Genomic DNA, 20,524 nt, shown 5'->3' on the forward strand with positions numbered 1-20,524 from the left:
GCGGATGCTCACGACTCCGTCTGCGCGGAATTTAAGCGGTATCCATGTAGTCGTTCCGGACACCTTCAAACAAACATCCATCCATCCAAACATTCGCATTTTTAATATTAGTAAGATGGTAAACTTTATAAATTTTGATTTTATAATTCTTTGAGTACATTTAAAATTTAATTTATTTTTTAATTGTCATCAATAGAAATCTTACTAAATTACTAATCTTACTTGATATTATAAACGCGAATGTTTAGATGGATGGATGTTTGAACGTATCTCAAGAACGGTTGACCGGATCTAGACGAAATTTGGCATGGATTTAGGACATAGTCTGGAAGAACACATTGGCTAAATAATGTTTATTTATTCCGCGCAGATAGAGTTGGAGGCGACAACTAGTGGTATAACAAATAAGTTTATCAAGTTAAAAGAAAAAGATTAAATTAAAAAGGTAATTTTTTATTTATAAAAATATGGTAAAAATATACCTCAAAAGATAATTTGACTCATTACATTTTTAATAAAGTACTTAAAACTTAATTACGATTTACTTAACATTATTAAAGCAATTATCGAACAATAAAACCTAAGAGTAGCCTTCGAATGTAAAGAAAATAATTTTCTAGAAGTAAATCTAATTTAAATATGCGTGGAAACAGTGGACACAGAAACTGTGGAGATGCCAGGCTTGACTTGGTTACCGTTGGCGTCTTCTTCCTTCTGTGGTCTTCTAGGAGTTAGGAGTATCTTCTGCAATTGACATGCTGGAGCTTCCGCGAAGAGATAAAGTGGTAGAGAGAAGAGGAAAGTTGTACAAACGATACCAGCGAAAAGCATGATCTGAAAAATTACAGTGAATTTATTTTTTTGTTTTTAATTCAACATACTGTTAGGAAGTCAATCCGATGTGCCGGTGTTTTTGCGCATCACTAGCCTTGCTAAAATGTCGACGTTCATGTCCTCTCACTAATCATTTTGACACTTTGTAACGAAAGCGCGCCATTCGTGCCAAAGGATTCTAACTACTGACTTGACTTAAAGTCATATGTCAACGTAGTGGGGCAGAGGGCGTCGACAGTGCGCCGCCATTTCGCTCTATCTTGGGCACTGCGTTTGGTTTCGGGCCATGTCAGCCCAATTGCCTTCATGTCAGCAGCTACTGAGCGCCGCCAAGTTTTCTAACTAATAATATCTAACATATTTAAATTTTTAGACTTATATTTTTTTTAATTGTATTATAGTTTAAAACTCCTTTAAGGAGGAACGGTATGTGATAAAAGTTTAAGACACACGCGAATTAACGACAAAGAGAAGAAAAACAACACTATGTAGAGTAGAAAAAAACATTTTATCGAACGGGATCAAATAACCCCACCAAAATAAAATGACAGTCTTACAGCAGTATAATCCGTAGCGTAGAAGGACCTCCTCATTTGGCCGCCGTATGTCCTGAGTACGGTCGCGTGGAGCAACATCGCGCAGTAGGAAAGTCTGCCGAGTGGCTGCAGAGGTCCCCATTCCACAGAATTCACGTAGATTTCTGTAACAAACGATTATAATAGAATTAGATAGATAAATAGGACCAATAGATCCAGGTCGTGGACCTTGAAGATGGACTGACTGACACTGACCCTGAATCATATAGTCATATTACAAGGACAATAGGATAAAACTTATAATTAATCTACGGCTAGGGTGTACAAGAGTAAGGGGTGTACTTGGGTTGCGAGGGTTCAGGGTGGGCTCCTTAACGCTCAAGCGGCCCTAAGAAGGTGGTCGAACCTAAGAGTACGATGGAGCTGGACCCAAAACTAGCTAGGCGTTGGAGGGCGGCGGTTGTGTTCCGTACGGAGATCCCGCCTCCCCCCTTGTTAGCGCCGGCGGCGACCACCGTGGAGTTTTAGTCGGTGCAAGCCCGACATAACCACCTTTGTCCCCGCAAGGATGGTATGCGAAAGGCATTTCCCCACGATAAAAAATGGTGTACAAGAGTGCAGGCTATATTGGGACTTAATATTACGACTGCCCTGACAAGCCGAAGACAGGACGGCGTGGAGGCAGCTGGTTGACAGCCGTTAAAGCGTATCAAGACAAGCACGACCTTCAGTAATGAAGAATACGAAAAAGAAGGAGAAGAAGGGTGTACTAAAAAAATATCTGTTTTCTCAAAAATAATGACAGGGATGACTTTTGTTTTAATATACAAGTATTTGTGAGCTATTATTCGTATAATATAAAATACTAGTTGTCGCCCGCAACTCCGTCTGCGCGGAATGTAAAAACTTAATAAGTATGTGTTCTTCCAGACTATGCTATACTTTTATGATAAATTTTATCGAGATCTTTGAAGCTATTTTGGAGATACCTTCAAACAAACATACATCCATTTAAACATTCGTATTTATAATATTAGCTAGAAGTAAAATGGACATAATATGTTATTAAATGCGTGTATATGCGAATGTTTAGATGGATGGATGGATGTTTGAAGGTATCTCCAGATCGAATGTCGAATAAATTTGATATACATATAGAGCATAGTCAGGAAGAATACATAGTCTACTATTTTTTTTAATTCCGCGAAAACTGAGTCGCGGGCGACAGATGGTAATCAACATAATTTGTAATCAAATAAGATCTTTATATACGTAGAAAGATTGTCAACAAACAATTCTGGGACTTTCGATTATCAGCAAATACATAAAGCTCGTATAAATTAACATAAACAAAATTCCTTGTTCAGTATTATACTGAACACGTAAAAGAATGCTAATACAGGTACCTTGAATGTAGGGTAACCATAGTTTTCGGGATCCATTTTCTTTTATTTGTAATAAATCAGAGTTATTTACAACTCCATATAAATGTCATGAATAATATTTAAACACTAAACAAAGGATTTTTTATTCTTTTACTTTAATATCTATTCGAGAAAGTAACAGACAGATTATATGCAATATTACATTTCATTTATAACAAGGGGGCAAACGAGCAGCAGGAACACCGAGGTGTTCAACGACGCCCATGGACATCAGCAATACCAGAGGAACCGCAGATGCATTACCGGCCTTTGTGGTGGTGATAAGCTCGCTTCTTGAAGGACCCTAAGTCTTGCAACATGGGCTTTAAAAAATACTTAACATAATGTACTAAACGAATATAAATTTGATGGTTTTTCAGGAATTTCCATAACTTTTCATTGAAGTTGGATATCCTACACGAGGTTGACACCCTACCATATTACCAACTTTTTATACAGGGAAAGTCAGAAAGGATCTCATTGCCAATTTTTATCGTTATCCAGGATTTCGAGTAATCTTTTACACTTGCCTAAAAATTGATGTAAAATATAATTTACTGCTTATCTTAGAGACCCTTATTATAATTGTATTGTCATTTTATAATCAAATTTCTATATTAATTATAAATTAATGAAGTAAGTACAACCCTATTTTGCGAAATAGGGTTGTATCTACTTCATTATATATTACGATATACGCTATTTTTTCTGCGTAAAAAACTCAAGATAAGATGCTTGGAAACGTCTCTGTTGTCTTCTCGAGTAATTTTATTGATCCAAAAACTGGTGTCTGCTTTTGCTCTATGAAGACACGACACTACACGACTTAAGTCGTCTCGACTATCCTCAACATGCTTCTAAGGTAACATCCAGTACATACGAAGACTTATTTGACAAAAATGAAGCGTCAATAGCCTAGTGGTAAGGGGTCGAATTTCCGATCATGTGGTCGGGGGTTCGAATCCCGTCATTCAACTATTATTGTAAACATTGTCCTAGCACAAGCATAAAGCTTAGTTGTCACGGTACAAAAATTTTAGTAAATTAAAAAAACGTAATATTTTATAGTAAAAAATATACTTACTATTGCATCTATAGAAGCAGCCAATGATAAAGACGCAGATAGCAAGAGCAAAGAAGTTCTGGTTGAGGGCATTGAATATAGCAGACTCGAAGGCAGACGCACGACGATGGTGGAGATCCCAGCCCATTAGTACTGTACCCATAGCGATAGGGATTGAGGTCACGAACAATAGCTTCAAAAACTGTAAACAAAAAACATAAGCACTGAAAAGATGAAATCAAAGATCTTCAAGAATCAATGCATAAATCTTAAATTGCCATTGCGTTCGATAAACCTTGTTGCTTCTAAGTTAGCTGATTTAGCTTTTGGTTTGAAAATTAGGTCCAAAGTATAAAAGAAACTAATCCGTTATCAGATCAGAGAGTCAGAACACTTGAAGGATTAAACCAAAAATTGGGACTGCTTTGTTCGAAGCTAAAGCGATATTTTAATTCCATCTTCGATTATTTTACGTTGAAAAGCATTTAAATCTATATTATTATACTAAACAAATCTTACTAATATTATTATATAAATGCGAATCTTTGTATGGATGGATATTTGTTTGAAGGTATCTATAGAACGACTGAATGAATCTTAATGAAATTTGACATAGATGTAGAACATATTCTGGAAGAACACATTGGCTACTAATTAGGTTTTGATTTCGCGCGGACGCAGTCGCGGGCGACAGCTAATACTACTATATATTTATTACTTTTAAATTAGACAATTCTTCTTACCATCGAATCCTTTAAATTCCACTTTTCCGCTTGAGCTCTATGATAAAAGTAAGCAGTTAATACTCCGAGATGATAACCAGCCCAGTTGCCTTGAGCCGACACGTAAGCGTGATAGAATGTATCATTGTAGCCAAAGATATCACGAATCGATCTGAAAATGAATACAAATATATATATATAATGAAAAAGCAAAAACATAGAGTGAAGACAATGCTATATGAAGCAGAAAAATAATGCTCATAGTTAAAGGTCCTCTAAACATGACAGAAATGTCGGCAACGCGCGCTGTTTAATAAACGTAATATTGCCTAAGTCGCTTAGCTACTGAACTCGCCAGCGAAGATTTACGTTGCCTATACGAAGACCTTAAGATATAGTTTAGATGTTGATGATAGATAGACATAGGAAAAAGTCGTGGCTACGTAATATTAGAGAGTAGACCGGAATAAGCCAGCGGAGGAACTGTTTCACTTTGCACTTGACAGAACCACATATTCCAACCGGCCAACCTTCAAGACTGAAGAGGCACTAGAAGAAGAAGAATAGATACTTATGGGAAAAGACCTATAAAAGAATAGGATAGTAGATGAAAGTTGGATGATGAGGAAATTTAAAGTCTACTTACTCTGGGAATATGCTGACTCTAATCGGCATTAGATCCATGAAGTAACTCTGTAGGAATGGTATCAGAAGACTGACGACCATCACTCCTGACAGTACTGGTATGCCAGACCTCGGCCAGCGCCAGATCACCAACAGCACCACCAAGGTCATCAGGAAGAGTTGGGTGTCGGTGCCGAGGTACCTGAATTTCCGGATAAGTTAGTAACAAGATTGATGACTGTAAAGTCAAACCTGGATAAGAGTGAAAAATCTATAAGATGAGTCAATTTTCGGTCCCAACGGACGACTTGCATAAGCAGGGAACTCGGGTAAGAAAGAATCCTTGTCCCGGTTCGACTATATTGTCAAAAAGTTTAGATTAAACTTGTTGTTCTGATACCAAAATCTCCGTTTGAATCCTATTGTTATCTCTGTTTTATCATCATCAGCTCATTATACGTCCCCACCGACGGGCTCGGAGCCTACCCTAAGTTAAGGGTAATTAGGCCATAGTCAATCACGCTGGCCCAGTACGGGTTGGTTTTACACATACATCTTTGAATTTCTTTTCAGATATATGCAGCATCACGATGTTTTCCTTCGCCGTAAAAAGGTCGTATAAATATAACTAATCTTCGCATTTTTAAGATGTTTAAATGAATGTTTGATAAAGGTGTCTCTAGAACGGCTGAACGACTCTCGATGAAATTTGGCATACATATAGAACATAGTCTGAAAGAACATATAGGTCACTAATTATGTTTGTTTATTCGGCGCGGATGGCGTCGTGAGCGACAGTTAGTGTACATAAAAATTCAAAATTCAAAATTATTGGTACAAGGTCAGGATTGAACTTCGAGCTTAAGATTCCAAATCCGATGCTTAACGACACAGTATTATAGAAAGCAATTGCCTTAAAGACGATTGAACGATTGCAAATGTGACTCGAATATGCGCGCAATTTGTGGTCAGTCTGCATGAAATTGCAGTGACGTGGCCGCATATGGCCGTACGTGGCCGCATATGGTTTCATGCGGCGTCGGAACGTATCTCCCGATACGCAATATTCATCGGGAAATTGGCAAAGAAAACTCGGTCATTCTGACTTATTAGAATTAAGTTTAGTATTCTAATACTGTTTAGATATTTTATGAGTTTGCTATTTCCTATTTATATAATTTGCGTCTTGTGAAATAAATTTTTGTGTTTATGAATGTTTAGGAAATTTCAAATCTTACTAATATTATAAATGCAAAGTTTTATATGGATAGTTTTTATTTTTTTGTATCTCCAAAACGGCTGCATAGATGTCGCTGTCACATAGGGAACTAATTACTTTTTTTAATTACGTGAAGACGATTCCTTTATTCAGTATACATAAAAACATTACTTGTTTAAGACAGACATACATGTACGAATTACATGTGATATTTGTCGTATCAAGATGTCCCCTTTTGGCATTGCTCAACTACACGTGCAAGGTTTGTTTGGTGGTCTGTCTGACCATGAAATAGTGCTATGGTGTACATTTAAAATGAGATTGACACGATGTGTATTGTGTAAATTTCGTTGATGGAATTTTAATACTAGCTGTTGCACGCGGCTTCGTCAGATCAGAAAAAAAGCCTAAGTTCTGCGCACGTTAGTTACTTTCCAATAAGTCTTTGTAATATCGATCCAGCCGTTTTAGAGATTAGTCAGACAGACAACGTAACAATTATTTTTTACGTTATGAGTAGAGCAAATACTTCATGATCGAGAAATATGATTTCTGTTTTGATATTACATACAGACATTCCAATTGGCTCAGTGGTCAAGCATGTACCAATGTGTTTTTCGATTTCCGATTTACATATCTACATTTATTCTACGTTCTTACGGTAAAGGAAAATATCGTGATGCAACCTGCACATATCTGAGAAGAAATTCAAAGATATGTGTGAAGTCAGTCAACCAACCCGCACATGGCCAGCGTGGTTGACTATGGCCTAATCACCCTTAATTAGGGTAGACTCCAAGCCCCTCGGTGGGGACGTATAGTGAGCTGATGATGATGATGATTCCAATTTTATTCTTTTTAGTGGTTGGCTTATGACACTCAATATTGGTGTGGATGTATATTCATTTTAGCTATTGGTGGAATTTTGAACCGTTAATCTTACTAATATTATAAATGCGAATGTTTAGATGTATGGATGTTTGTCCGAAAGGGCTGAACTTCTATAATATAAGGCATATATAAATATAAAACATAGTCTGGAAGAACACATAGGCTATTAAGTTTTTTTTTTAATTCCGCTCGGACGTTACGCATGCGACAGCTACTTTAGTATTTTTAGATATTACTAGCTGTCGCCCGTGACTCCGTCCGCGCGGGATTAAAAATAGATGTTGGCCGATTCTCATACCTACTCAATATGCTCACAAAAATGTCATGAGAATCGGTCAAGCCGTTTCGGAGCAGTATGGGAACGAAAATTATGACACGAGAATTTTATATATAAGATTAATTAGAACGCTTTGGCGCGAATGACGGACGTGCTTTCGTTACAAAGTCCAGTGTCCATGAATAATGAGGGGACACAAACGTCGTCATATTAGTTAGGGTAGTGTTGGGTTACACTGCTACATTTTCGGATTTTCTTCCTAACGGTATAAAAGAAAAATAATTGTTTTGCTATAATGAAAATAACTCACCAAGCTTGTGGCATGCATAAATGTTCGAAGGGAAACAGATTAGGCATTAATATGACAAGTTGCCACCAATTGCTGCGACATATGTCTCTTTCCCTCTTCACTACAGCATCCCACATCGGACCCGAACCCATATGTGGTACCCACGTCATCGCTAAACCCATCACTACTAACACAGCTGGCATCAATCTGAAAAATGATTTAATTCTTTGTAAAGAAACTAGATGGCGCTAATATCATAATAGAACACGGTATTAATATTTATCAATACAAATATTATTATTTATTTCTATCGCACCGTAATTTTTAAAGCATTTCTATTTCTGGATTCTTGATATGTCAAGGCTAAAGTTTATGTTGTATTATATTAGTAAGATATAAAAAAAATATTTACGATTTAATTTTAAAAGCGACAAAGCAGAAAAAACAGAACTTTTAAATATATCTACAGTTGAACGCCGATTAATCAAATCGTCAATTATCCGAATCGGTTCTAAGCGTAATATAAAAACCAAGTAATTCTTATAGTAAGGCTATTATCAAAAAAGTTGATGGTGACATTTCACAAATCAGGATTTTTACTGATAACGAAATAGTGGTTCACTGTTGAAATACAGGTGGTTCAGTGTACACTACCTATAGTACACAGTGAGCCAATTTTCTTTTTTTAAAAAACTTCATTTACGCTCTTTATTCGTTTCTCTGGCTCTCTGTAACCTGAATATGAGAAACTGTATAAATTGCTTAAACCATTACACCAAAACGAAATTCTTAATATAATTTCTAACAAGTTTTATATGACTTAGAAAAAAATTTTGGTTCACTGTTCAACAAGGCACCCTATATATTTTTTTTAAGACTTGATGAGGTTGCAACTTATTCTGAGATGTTCAACTGAACATTATTGTAAAATTGTCAGTTTTATTCTAGTTCGTTTTTCTTTGCCAGTATAATGTCCGATTATCCGAATTTTCTATTATGAATCGACCCCAGTGCTTTTTGATTCTGATAATCATCGTTCTACTCTATATACTAAAGTTAAATGTTAAATTATGTTACAAGAACAGTATTAAGAAAATACTTACCTAAACCATCTATTAACAATAGCCATGGGTATCGTCTTAAAACTGAAAGGATGTGTCTCCGCATATAAAAACATCTTGTATGCCATCAGGAAGCCGCCCATTACAAAAAATATTTGCACGATAACACGTGCATTGAACAGCAAAGATTTGAAGAAGTCGTCGTACGACTGAAAAACAAATGAATACATATTAATACGGTGGATTTCCACTGATGAAACATAGGTTAAAAATATATTGTCATCCCTTTTAATTCCTTTGACAAAAACAGAAACAACTATTATATTTTGTACAGGGCTGTACTCAATAAAAACTCACTTTTATATGTCAGCTACCGCTGTAAACTACGTCAGCGCGGAATTAAAAATAAACTTAATTAGTAGTCTAAATGTTCTTTAAGGCTATGGTCTACATCTATGCCAAATTTCAGCAAGATCTATACAGCCGTGTTGGAGATACCTTCTAACAAACATCCATCCATCTGAACTTTCGCATTTCTAATATTAGTAAGGTCAGTCTCTTAACAATCGGACATACCTTTAAGAAAGAAGGCGAAACGTTCTTTATGTGAAATTAACAATTTTACTTATATTATAAATGCCAATGTTTGGATGGATGGATGGATGGATGGATGTTTCTTTGAAGGTATCTCCGGCTGCATGGATCTCGCTGAGATTCTCCATAGATGAAGAATACAGTATGGAAGAACACATAGGCTAATCAAGTTTTTTTATTTAAGTTCCGCGTGGACGGAGTCGCGTGCGACAGCTAGTGTAACATATATTAAACATTAGTTAAAATAATACGCTCCATGTAACCCGCCTTTATTCTTGTAAGTAACTCATACGTATTGCAACGAATTTCACAATGTCAAACATGATTCCTTAAGAGTTGGTTAACATAACCGCAATAGTAACGAACAAGTAATTTTCCTTAACAGCACGAAAGTAAAACGAGTAATGCACGCAATTGCGTAAAAATATGCGTCCGGTATGCGACTAGTTGTTATCTTACTTCTTACTAATATTATAAATTGGATGAATAGATGTTAATAAACTTAATTAGTAGCCTATGTGATCTTCCAGACAAAATTCTATATCTGTGCCAAGTTTCATTCGTCAAAGATCATTTCAGCCGTTCTGGAGATACCTAGTAACAAACATCCATCCATCCAAACATTCAGAATAACTTTCCATTTTGTCTTGTTTCGGGAATTCCAATTTCATTCTTCCTAAATTAACTTATAAACAAACCCATTTCTTTTTTGATTAAATTAATTTCATAAAAACATCTACAGAAAGTAAATATCAGCCAAAATTGAAATGCGCAAACGGTCGCGTTTCTTTTATAAAATACTAACTGTCACCCGCGTCTCCGTCCGCGCAGATTTAAAAAAAACATAATTAGTGGCCTATGTGTTCTTACAGACTGTGTTCTATATGTATTTAAAATTTCATCGCAAACCATTCAGCCGTTCTGGAGATACCTTCAAACAAACATCCATCTAAACATTCGTATTTATAATATTAGTAAGAGTAATGAGTATTCAACAGTGGTAGAGCTCGCTTTAACATCTTCGCGACGAATTGTCCCGGCTCGACCGGTGAAATACCACGACCTCAGAAGGCAGGCGTCAAGTGGAAGCAATTCCGCGTTGCGTCTGATGAGTGTGCGTCCCGAAGGCCTTATTTAGTCCAATGTCCCTTCCCATCCTTTTTCTTATAAGGAAAGGATGGGAAGTGGAAGTGGACTTTCCGAATGAAAGGATGCATGGAAAGGGAAAATATTTTCTTTCTGTGCAACCTCTCCTCCGTCGATTAAAGGTAGGCAACGCATATGCAATTGCGTATGTCTATGGACAACGGTCACTTCGCTATTTAAGCGATTTCAGGTGGCCGCTCACTCGTTTGCCACCTTATGATGTAAAAAAAATCTTGTTTACGTTAGAAAGTACATAATGGGAACTAAACACTAGAGTAATAAGTTACTGCATTACTGCTTGCAATCCGTTGTACAGATAAATATTATTTATGGACGACCGGTTTGCAACAAATATTTCGTAATCATAATATATCGCTTTAAATTAATTCAATGCGCTATTCTTGAATACATTGAATTTCATCGTTGAAATACATTGTTCCACTGTCTATACCAGTGGTTCCCAAACTTATTTTATCTACTGTCCACTTTGAGAATAAATATTTTTTTAGCGCCCCCATATTTTCACATATTTAAAAACAACTATAACTACAAATTAAATTAATTAATTATTGTGAACTATATATGTATATTAACGGAGAATTCTAAACGATTCTACTATAACCCACAACTTGAGACCTGCAGCGACCACAAGCAAAGCGAAACAAGAAATAGCGAAGTGTCTTTGCACATAGACATACGCATATGCGTTGCTTACCTTTAATCGACGGAGGAGAGGATGCACAGAAAGAAAATATTTTCCCTTACCATGCATCGTCTTATTCGGAAAGTCCACTTCCACTTCCCATACTTTCCTTATGAGAAAAAGGGTCGGAAGGGAAAGAGGACTAAATAATGTCTTCGGTACAATCTTTGATATAACAGAGATATCAATATGTCAAAGGGTATTTGGTCTCACAAACGGTTAGTCGTCTTGATCAGAGTATATAAAGGTTGACTCACGTGTTCAATAAACTCAGGATTTGCCGTGTAACCATAGCCAATAAAGATCATAGAGTGAAGTCCAAGTATCATCACCATGGTATAAAATCTGTAAAAAAAAACAGCTTTGAAAAAACTTTATTAGTAGCCTATGTGTGCTTTCAGACTGTGTTCTACATCATGTCAAATTTCATCGCAATTCGTTTAGCCGTTCTTGAGATATCTTGTAACCAAACACCCATCCATCCATACAAACATTCGCATTTATAATATTAGTAAGATAAAATATTAATTAACACGTTCCGTGTCATTAATATTTTAAAATTCGACGAACTATGAACTGAAAATCCTACGTTGACGTAGCGGATAGTTTTGGATCTTTCCAGAACTTTACTCGAACGTCAAATAGGTTCAAAATGAATCGGACTACTGATTATTACAGTCTTTATTTCTTATGTAATCTTCTATTACCAAGAAACTAAATGTCTGTTTATTAAAAAAGATGCCATTCGGTTACGTAATAAACTAACTGTAAATACAGGATGATCCTTATCCGATCCCAAAGCAAGATTATATATTTATTTTGTTTAAGTTGTAATATTATGTACTTTAGCACTTTGTTCAAGTGGCATTAACTTGTAATTGACTTACGTACATTTTATAAAATCTAGGTTAAGTAATGTTATATTGTGTAAGTTTATATAATTTGAGATAAAGCCACGGTAAAATTCTTAACATACGTTATTTTACAATTCTACTAGCAATATAATTCTGTTAGTCCTTTACGGTGACAATTTCTTGAGCTAATTCGATACTAGTAGTAAATTTAATTCTTTGACTGTAAATAAAAATAATAAATTTTTCCCTAACAGTGTTGAGTTAACCTTTTTTTAGGAAAGGTAAAAAAGGGTACAAAGTTGTGCGTGACATGCAGTTATTGACAAGTTAACTGACAGTTTTTTTTTCGTAGAAATTTATTCATAACCATATTCCTAAAATAAAAGGTAAAATTCAGCATTTTATGAAATAATAAAAAAAAATATTTATTACTAACTGTCGCCCGCGACTTCCACCGCGTGGTATGAATAAAGTAATTAGTAACCTACATGTTCTAAGCTTTACTCTACATCTCTTCCAGCAAGATCACAGTCATTCTGGAGATACCTTCAAACAAACATCCATCCATCCAAACATTCGCCTTTATAATATTAGTAATATATTTGTCCCTTAAATATTTCTGAATCCCTACACAGATTATGATGAATTCCTTGAGGATGAACTTGCTTTGTTTGTAATTTTTCTTTTTTACATAATAACTCAATAACTCTGTAAAATAATTAGTAAATATGTATGAAAACAAGTAGGTTAATATTATATTACCTCATAGCTTGGAAACATTTGAATATACCGCCATCAGCACTGCCTCCATGTTTGAGTGCTTTCCAATTCTTTTGAATGCAGAAAGCCAACATGAATCTGTTGCCTGTTGATTTAAAACAATATAATATCATCATCATCAGCTCACTATACGTCCCCGCCGAGGGGCTTGGAGCCTACCCTAAGTGAAGGGTGATTAAGGCCATAGTCAACCACGCTGGCCAAGTGCGGGTTGGTTGACTTCACACATATCTTTGAATTTCTTCTCAGATATGTGCAGGTTGCATCACGATGTTTTCCTTCACCGTAAGAACGTCGGATAAATGTACATATGTAAATCGGAAATCGAAAAACACATTGGTACATGGCGGGATTCGAACCTAGGATCTCCAGATTGCAAGTCAAGTGCTTGACCACTGAGCCACCGACGCTCCTAATATAATATACATCATGAAAATCTTACACCATCTTCAACAGTGGTTGGCGAGAGCAACAACATAATCTGATGCACGAATGGGTCAGCTCACCCGGTGCTAAACAACGGCCACAAAAGACACGACGTCAAGTGGAAGTAATTCCGAGTTTCGTCTGATGAGTATTGGTGTCGAAGGACTAGTTTAGATTTTAGTTCTGTTTTCCTTCCTATCCCTTTCTTATTTGATAGAGTAGGGGACACATAGAAAGGGTAAATATTCTTTTTCTGTGCATCTCCACCTACATCAATTAAAGGTAAGCAACGCATCTGAACTTATGGATGTCTTTGGGAAACGCTCGTTTTACTATTACGGAGGATTCATGCCACTTGATCGTCAACCACAAATCAGAAAACATGCCTTTTTTTATAGATACCATGATAATATGTTTCTATACATGTGTTTGGACAGTGAAAATCAAAAGTAGTATTGCTAAACTTTCACTTACCTCTTCCTTTCTCGGCTGGCCAGAAGAAATGGTAAGCGGAACATCCCAGGTTGATACATAAAAGTATCAATAAAATGGCTCCAATGAAGTAATCCAAGAAATCAATCGGTAGTCTATCTGCTTGAGTTTTACAATAACGCACTGATAGTGAATCCACCTGTAAACAAATACATATAATAACAAATACATATAAGGGAAAATATTCTCTTTCTGTGCATCCTCTCCTCGATTAAAGGTAGGCAACGCATATGCAATTGCGTATGTCTATGGGCAACGGTCACTTCGCTAATTCAACGATTTCAGGTGGCCGCTCGCTCGTTTGCTACCTTATGATATAAAAAAAAACATATATGTCAAACTTATGAAAATGGCGTCTACTTATAATAAGATCCAGAGTTCGAATCCCGCCATGTACCAAGGTGAAGGAAAACATCGTGAACTTGCACATATCGGCAGAGAAGTTTGAAAGAAATGTGTGAATTTGTGGGAGTAAAAGGCGGCGATGCAGGTCGTCACTCGTCTCATGAAATGGTCAAAATGGATTGTGTAGTTGGCCACGCAATGGCCTTGTTTGGAGATTCGTGCCCTCTACCCACCCTTCAGGGTTACTTGAATTGTGTCAAAGGGACAATAAGATTTTACATGTCATGTCGTCAGTTAAAATCATCAGTTAATGCGCAAAAAGTACCTGTAAACCATATCCTTGATGTATTGTTGCATTGAAGCACTGTTTTAGTGCATCCGCTGTAGACTGCGTGATATTCGCATGGCTGACATTCAGACCGCAGTGCTGGGAGCCGCAAACACCGCGGTGTAGTTTACTATGTTTGTAATTTGTGTACGATATAGATGAGAAATTCTGAAAGATAATATGATAATTAGAACCACGTATTGACTACACTTAAGATGGAAGTAGGGTAGCTTAGTGTCGATTTTTATCAGATGACTAAGAACTCTTTAGATTCGGAGGGTACACAAGACAACATGATGCGAAATAACTTCTCATCGTGGCATTAATATTGACTCTTCTCTCATGACGTTACTTGTCGTTACTTCCTCTCTATCCCTATCAAAAGTCAGTAGAATTAGTTGAATCTCGTCCCTAATTACATTTTATCAAGCATGTTACAGTTCATCGTTCATTAAAATGAGAAGATAAAATGATTAATATTAAAGACAGAAAAGAAAAAAATACTAAACCCTGATTCTCTCACCTTTATAAACTGGTAGAGCGGTGTGTCGTCTTCCAGAAGTTCAAAGTCTACTATGCAGTAGACCGCGTCTGGTTTCTTTAAGCAAATATCGAAGTCATCCAGTTCTGACAACGCCGGCATGGAATGGTAGTCGAAGATTTCTGTTACATCTTCTGTGGATGTGAGAATCGAAATTATTATAACAGCGACCAAACGTGAGTCCCATGAGAATGAGTGCATCCACTTCATCGGGTATCTGGACTCAGTCTTGGACTTTGAGCACTCTCAGGTCTTTCGTCATTTATCCAGGGTAACTTTAACTTAACAAGTGGCCTTCACCGTCAAAGGTATTGCCCTTTGGCAATTTAGAGATTATGTGAAGGGTACCCAATTGAAAAACCTTAAAGTTACGATATCTTAAATAAGAGAAGTTCTAGTACTATGTTGTTACGCAAAATTCTCTAAGGCATTCAAGCTAAAAGTATGTTTAGCTGCCGATTAGCTATTAGCGTCTGTATTCAGTTACGTGTTTGAAAGAAAAGAAACCATAGACAATTCGTAAAGAAGCCAAGAAATATTTCCAAAATTCGTTTTTAAACTTTAATTTAAATTGAAACTTGATACTGTCAAAAAGAATATAAAATACATTTGTTGTTTCTAATATTTATATATCGTATCGTCGGTGGCTCAGGGGCCAAGCACTTGACTTGCAATCTACAGGTCCTGGGTGCGAATCCCGCCATGTATCAATGTGTTTTTCAATATCCGATTTACATATGTACATTTATCCCGCGTTCTTACGGTGAAGGAAAACATCGTGATGCAACCTGCACATATCTGAGAAGAAATTGAAAGATATGTGTGAAGTCAACCAACCCGCACTAGGCCAGCGTGGTTGACTATGACCTAATCACCCTTAACTTAGGGTAGGCTCCGAGCCCCTCGGTGGGGACGTATAGTGAGCTGATGATGATGATGAATATTTATAAATTTTAAGAACTTATTTAAACAAAATAATTTCGACTTTATCATTATCTGAATCACTAATAAAAATACTAATGAAATCTCTGTATTCACGGAATTATAGCGTATATATCAAAAGCACTACTAAGTATTTACCAATACTGATTTTGCCTACAATTTTTGCCAACATAATGAGAAACCGCGAATAAGGAGATTTTTGACATCTTTTCATACTCAATTTTTTCTCAATGGAAACTCATTTATTTACTCTGCAAAATATTATTATTAATAAACGTAATAAGTTCATCAAACAATATTAAATGTATTTTTCATTTATAAAGTTCTATGATAAAGAGATATCTTAGCACGCGGGTTTCTGATCTTATATGAAGGTAACTTTTTATTACTTAAATACAGAATAGCTACGGACAGAGCGTACAAAACAAAATAATAATTATATCTTGACTACAAAAAGTACTTAATGAAATTTTACACAAAATAGTTTTTTTATTTTTAAAAATGTACGTCTATTTTTTAATATTTCTATATGATATTAGCAAGTAGATTATAGAAAACTACATTCACATAAAACCCATAATATCTTAAATCCTACAACTTAAGAGAATAAGCAAACATGAAGAAGCTACGTTACATAATATTAAAAACTATCTGGCTAAAAAAAAATAGCCTATATGTTCTTTCAGACTACCTTCTACATCTATGCCAAATTTTAGCCAGATTCATACAGCCGTTCTGGATACCTTTAAAGAAACATCTATCCATCCAAACATTCACCTTAGTAAGAAGTGTCTATCGGAAGTTACTCTGTGCTTAAGTCCCGTAACCGTAGAGTAGTCCTCATATTACACGCCTACAATCAAACATAAACGTAATTGCCGTTTTGAATTTTTCCTAAGCAATTTTAATCTCTATTACATATGCCTCTAAGTTCATTTTCATTTGCGAGGAAACCATAGATTAAATTGATATTTTTTCATGAAAAAGGTTGCTCATTTAGTTAATGCTTCTTTTGATTATAATAAAATAAAAAATACGGTGAAAAGTTGTGAATTGTATATATAATATTTTATACATTTATTTCTGCCATTTATAATATTGTCTAGATGAAAAATGTTATCCGCAACTATGTTACGAATGTTAAAATATCCAGATTCATTACCATGGGTTTCTGACAGTAAAATTTCCGTATAAAATATATCTTTTAACAGTGGTAGAGCCCGCTTTAACATCTACGCAGGAATCGGCCCGGCTCGCCCGGTGAAATACCACGACCACACAGAAGACAGGCGTCAAGTGGAAGCAATTCCGCGTTTCGTCTGATGAGTGTGCGTCCCGGAGGCCTAATTTAGTCCTCTTTCCCTTCCTACCTTTTTTCTTATAAGGAAAGGATGGGAAGTGGAAGTGGACTTTCCGTATGAGAGGATGCATGGGAAGGGAAAATATTTTCTTTCTGTGCATCCTCTCCTCCGTCGATTGAAGGTAGGCAACGCATATGCTATTGCGTATGTATATGGGCAACGGTCACTTCGCTATTTCAGCGATTTCAGGTGGCCGCTCGCTCATTTGCCACCTTATGATATAAAAAAATATATATCGTCATCCTTGTCTTTTATCTTTGACAAAATGCAGCGAACAATATGTCTTAAACGGAGATTTTATACTCAGAAACCCACGGTTAGAGCAGAAACAGCGGTAAAGTAAGGTTAGGGCGACTGACCAGGGCTCCGGGCACAACGGGCGGGGGGATACGAAAGGGTGCATGCGAAGGTCACTAAGATGATGGCATTGGAAGATTCTACCGACACCAAAAAGGGGGCGCCGGAAATGCTAAAACCGGCCCTGACTTAGAGAAAACTTTAGCTTTGCTTCATCAGAGGGTACTGCAGAGTTTGAAGATGTTGAAAGAGGTCATCGTAAAGTATTAGCAATTGAACATATATCTAGACATACATCCTGTTGTTGCATTAACTTGGAATGGTACTCAGTCAAGTGGAACCTATTGCATTAAACAAGATTTCTACTTGGTTCATATATGTACTAGTTGCTATACCTACTTATATAAAGTCATTGCCTGTTTGTCTACTAACACCGGCACCGGCTACGTCACGAGCTTATTTCTATCCGATATCAAAATGACGTGAATATCATCCACATTCACAATCTCGGTGGTACAACGGTAGTTGTTATCGTGTGTGTTACTGAGTATAAACAAAATTAAAAAAAAACCGCCCGTTTACGACCTGACGACGCCAGATGACATGAACAAACCTATTTTATATTGCCGGCAAATCAGGCCGTCATAATCTTGGCGCCATTTAAACGGTAGCGCTAATCTACACGAAATATCAGCAGCATGATGGCGCCGGGTGACGGGCGTACGGTAGACAAGTCGCTATAGTAAATGTATTGTCGCTAGCATCACGCCGTCATCTCGTTCTCGTTGACGTGACCGTGACGGCGTTGGTGGACAAACGGCTAACATTGTTTTTGTAATTTGTAGCAGTTATTATTTGTTAAATTATTGAGTATGTAAAAATAAAAACACATCTATCCTACTGTGACATTCCAATTTTTATAATATAAAAATCCTATGCATTCTATCAGACTCGTACTGTGCCAAACATCCAAATCCATAAAGCCGATTTGAAGTTACCTGGTAATATACTTCCATACAAACCCATTTATAATATTAGTAATAAGTTATATTTATAAGTTAAATAAGTACTTTGAAAGTAAGTTATCGCGAAATCCTAAACAAGTAATTGTTGCGAAACATAGGCCAGCATGAACAGGAATGGGTCGAGAATGTTCACCGCTCTGATTTCCTTAAAACATTCTTACTAATATTATAAACTAGCTGTCGCCCGCTACTCCGTCCGCGTAGATATATAAAAAAACTTAATACATAGATAAATTAAACAAAAAGCAACTCTTCAAGGCATAAATTCGAAAAAAAATAATAAATAGTATCCTATGTCCGTCTCCTGGCTCTAAGCTACCTCCTCACCAATTTTCAACCATATCGGTAAAGCCGTTCCTGAGTTATAAATAGTGTAACTAACACGACTTTCTTTTATATATATAAGATAGATGCGAAAGTTAAGATGTATGGATGTTTGTTAGAACATATCGCCAGAACGGCTGCATGGATCTCGCTGATTTTTGGCACAGATGTAGAACATAGTCTAGAAGAACACATAGGCTACTTATTAAGATTTTGTTTTAATTCCGCGCAAACGAAGTCGCGGTCTACAGCTTTAGATTGAATCAATAGTTTTCGGTTTACTAAAATAAAATGTCGTTGCTTTTGAAACTGCATTACGAAATATTTGTTCACTGTAGTAAGTGGTCTGATGTTTATCATTTTAACTATGAACAATCTTGTAAATACCGTTTCAAGTTAATACTAAACTCGTATCAATAGTTTTAGCTTAGCCATTTTATGAAACGACTAAATACATCTGTTCATTTCTCTTTTCTCATCCTCTATTGACGTAACAATCCACTTAAGGAATCGAATCTACTTTTAAAATCAAATGTTAAACATAGCATAGCAATTAAATGTATACAAATAATAAATAAGATTGTCTGCATGTATCAAAAAGAAATCATATTTCGCTAACATCCGTAGCTTATAATAAAAAAATATTTTTAAATTTTTTGTCGCTCCTCATTTGTTCATAGGAGTATATTTGAATTTCGAGCAGACAAAGTCAAAGACAAACTCTAGTATATGATATCTTACCTTTAACTTCAGTTACATTTTCACTGAACGCAACACCTAAAATACAAAACACTAACCACCACATTTTGTCCAAGCACTGCCAACTGACTGCTAAGTTACTTCTAAGTTGAGCATTAAGTTATGTCGCAAGTGCGTACGCGTTGTGGGGGTTTGTAATGACACAGGGCGCAGATTTATTAGACGATAACTCGGTTTTACAGCACGCGTGGTGAATGAGAGTTCTTATTCACGCACGGTATTGCACTCGGATAGAGCACCATTTTCATTAGTCGTTTGCGCCCGCCTCTAAACACAACAATGAAGGGTGTTTCTTAATTTCGTTCTGAAGAAGGTAACATTTAAAGCGAGCTACTAAATAGTAGAATTAAGTTTGCTTTGCATCGATCGATAATTTTCATTTGTCGTTATTTCAACTGGATTAAATCATTGGAACGAAAAGAACAATCTGTGCGTCTTCATTTGTTTTATTTTGTACTTTCTTTTAAGAAATGAGTTACAGAATAAGCAAGAGACAAAATCAAAGGATTAATTTGCAGTCACTTAATCTTCACTAAGGGTACTCACTGTTAAAGTGGCCATTAAATCTTTGATTAGAACAAACGATATATTAAATTACTACCGTACTTACGTAATCAAGAGTATATAACATGGAGATGTTAATACTATTTAGTAAGAGTAAATAAAG

General features: G+C 36.1%; 1 protein-coding gene across 1 annotated transcript; it reads right to left on the reverse strand.

The window, feature by feature from the left end:
* Positions 1–597: 597 nt before the first annotated feature.
* LOC106118583 (regulator of hypoxia-inducible factor 1) lies at positions 598–19,928 on the reverse strand. The gene is made up of 13 exons (XM_013313250.1): positions 19,840–19,928; positions 15,132–15,283; positions 14,606–14,776; positions 13,918–14,074; positions 13,000–13,102; positions 11,641–11,728; positions 8,983–9,149; positions 7,901–8,086; positions 5,226–5,405; positions 4,601–4,751; positions 3,879–4,059; positions 1,392–1,534; positions 598–834 (listed from the first exon to the last, which is right to left on the reverse strand). The coding sequence occupies exons 1-13, from the start codon at positions 19,901–19,903 to the stop codon at positions 634–636; spliced, it is 1,944 nt and encodes a 647-aa protein (XP_013168704.1). The 5' UTR covers positions 19,904–19,928; the 3' UTR covers positions 598–633.
* Positions 19,929–20,524: the final 596 nt, after the last annotated feature.

This window comes from Papilio xuthus, unplaced genomic scaffold, assembly GCF_000836235.2.
Source record: "Papilio xuthus unplaced genomic scaffold, Pxut_1.1 DF827570.1, whole genome shotgun sequence".
Classification (NCBI taxonomy): domain Eukaryota; kingdom Metazoa; phylum Arthropoda; class Insecta; order Lepidoptera; family Papilionidae; genus Papilio; species Papilio xuthus.

Excerpts from the sequence above, each read along its gene's own strand:
- LOC106118583 (XM_013313250.1), bottom strand. The coding sequence starts at position 19,903 with ATGTGGTGGTTAGTGTTTTGTATTTTAGGTGTTGCGTTCAGTGAAAAT. Across the intron at positions 8,087-8,982 it reads ATTGTTAATAGATGGTTTAG|ATTGATGCCAGCTGTGTTAG; the intron begins GTAAGTATTTTC and ends ATCATTTTTCAG. Across the intron at positions 4,752-5,225 it reads AGAGTCAGCATATTCCCAGA|ATCGATTCGTGATATCTTTG; the intron begins GTAAGTAGACTT and ends ATTCATTTTCAG.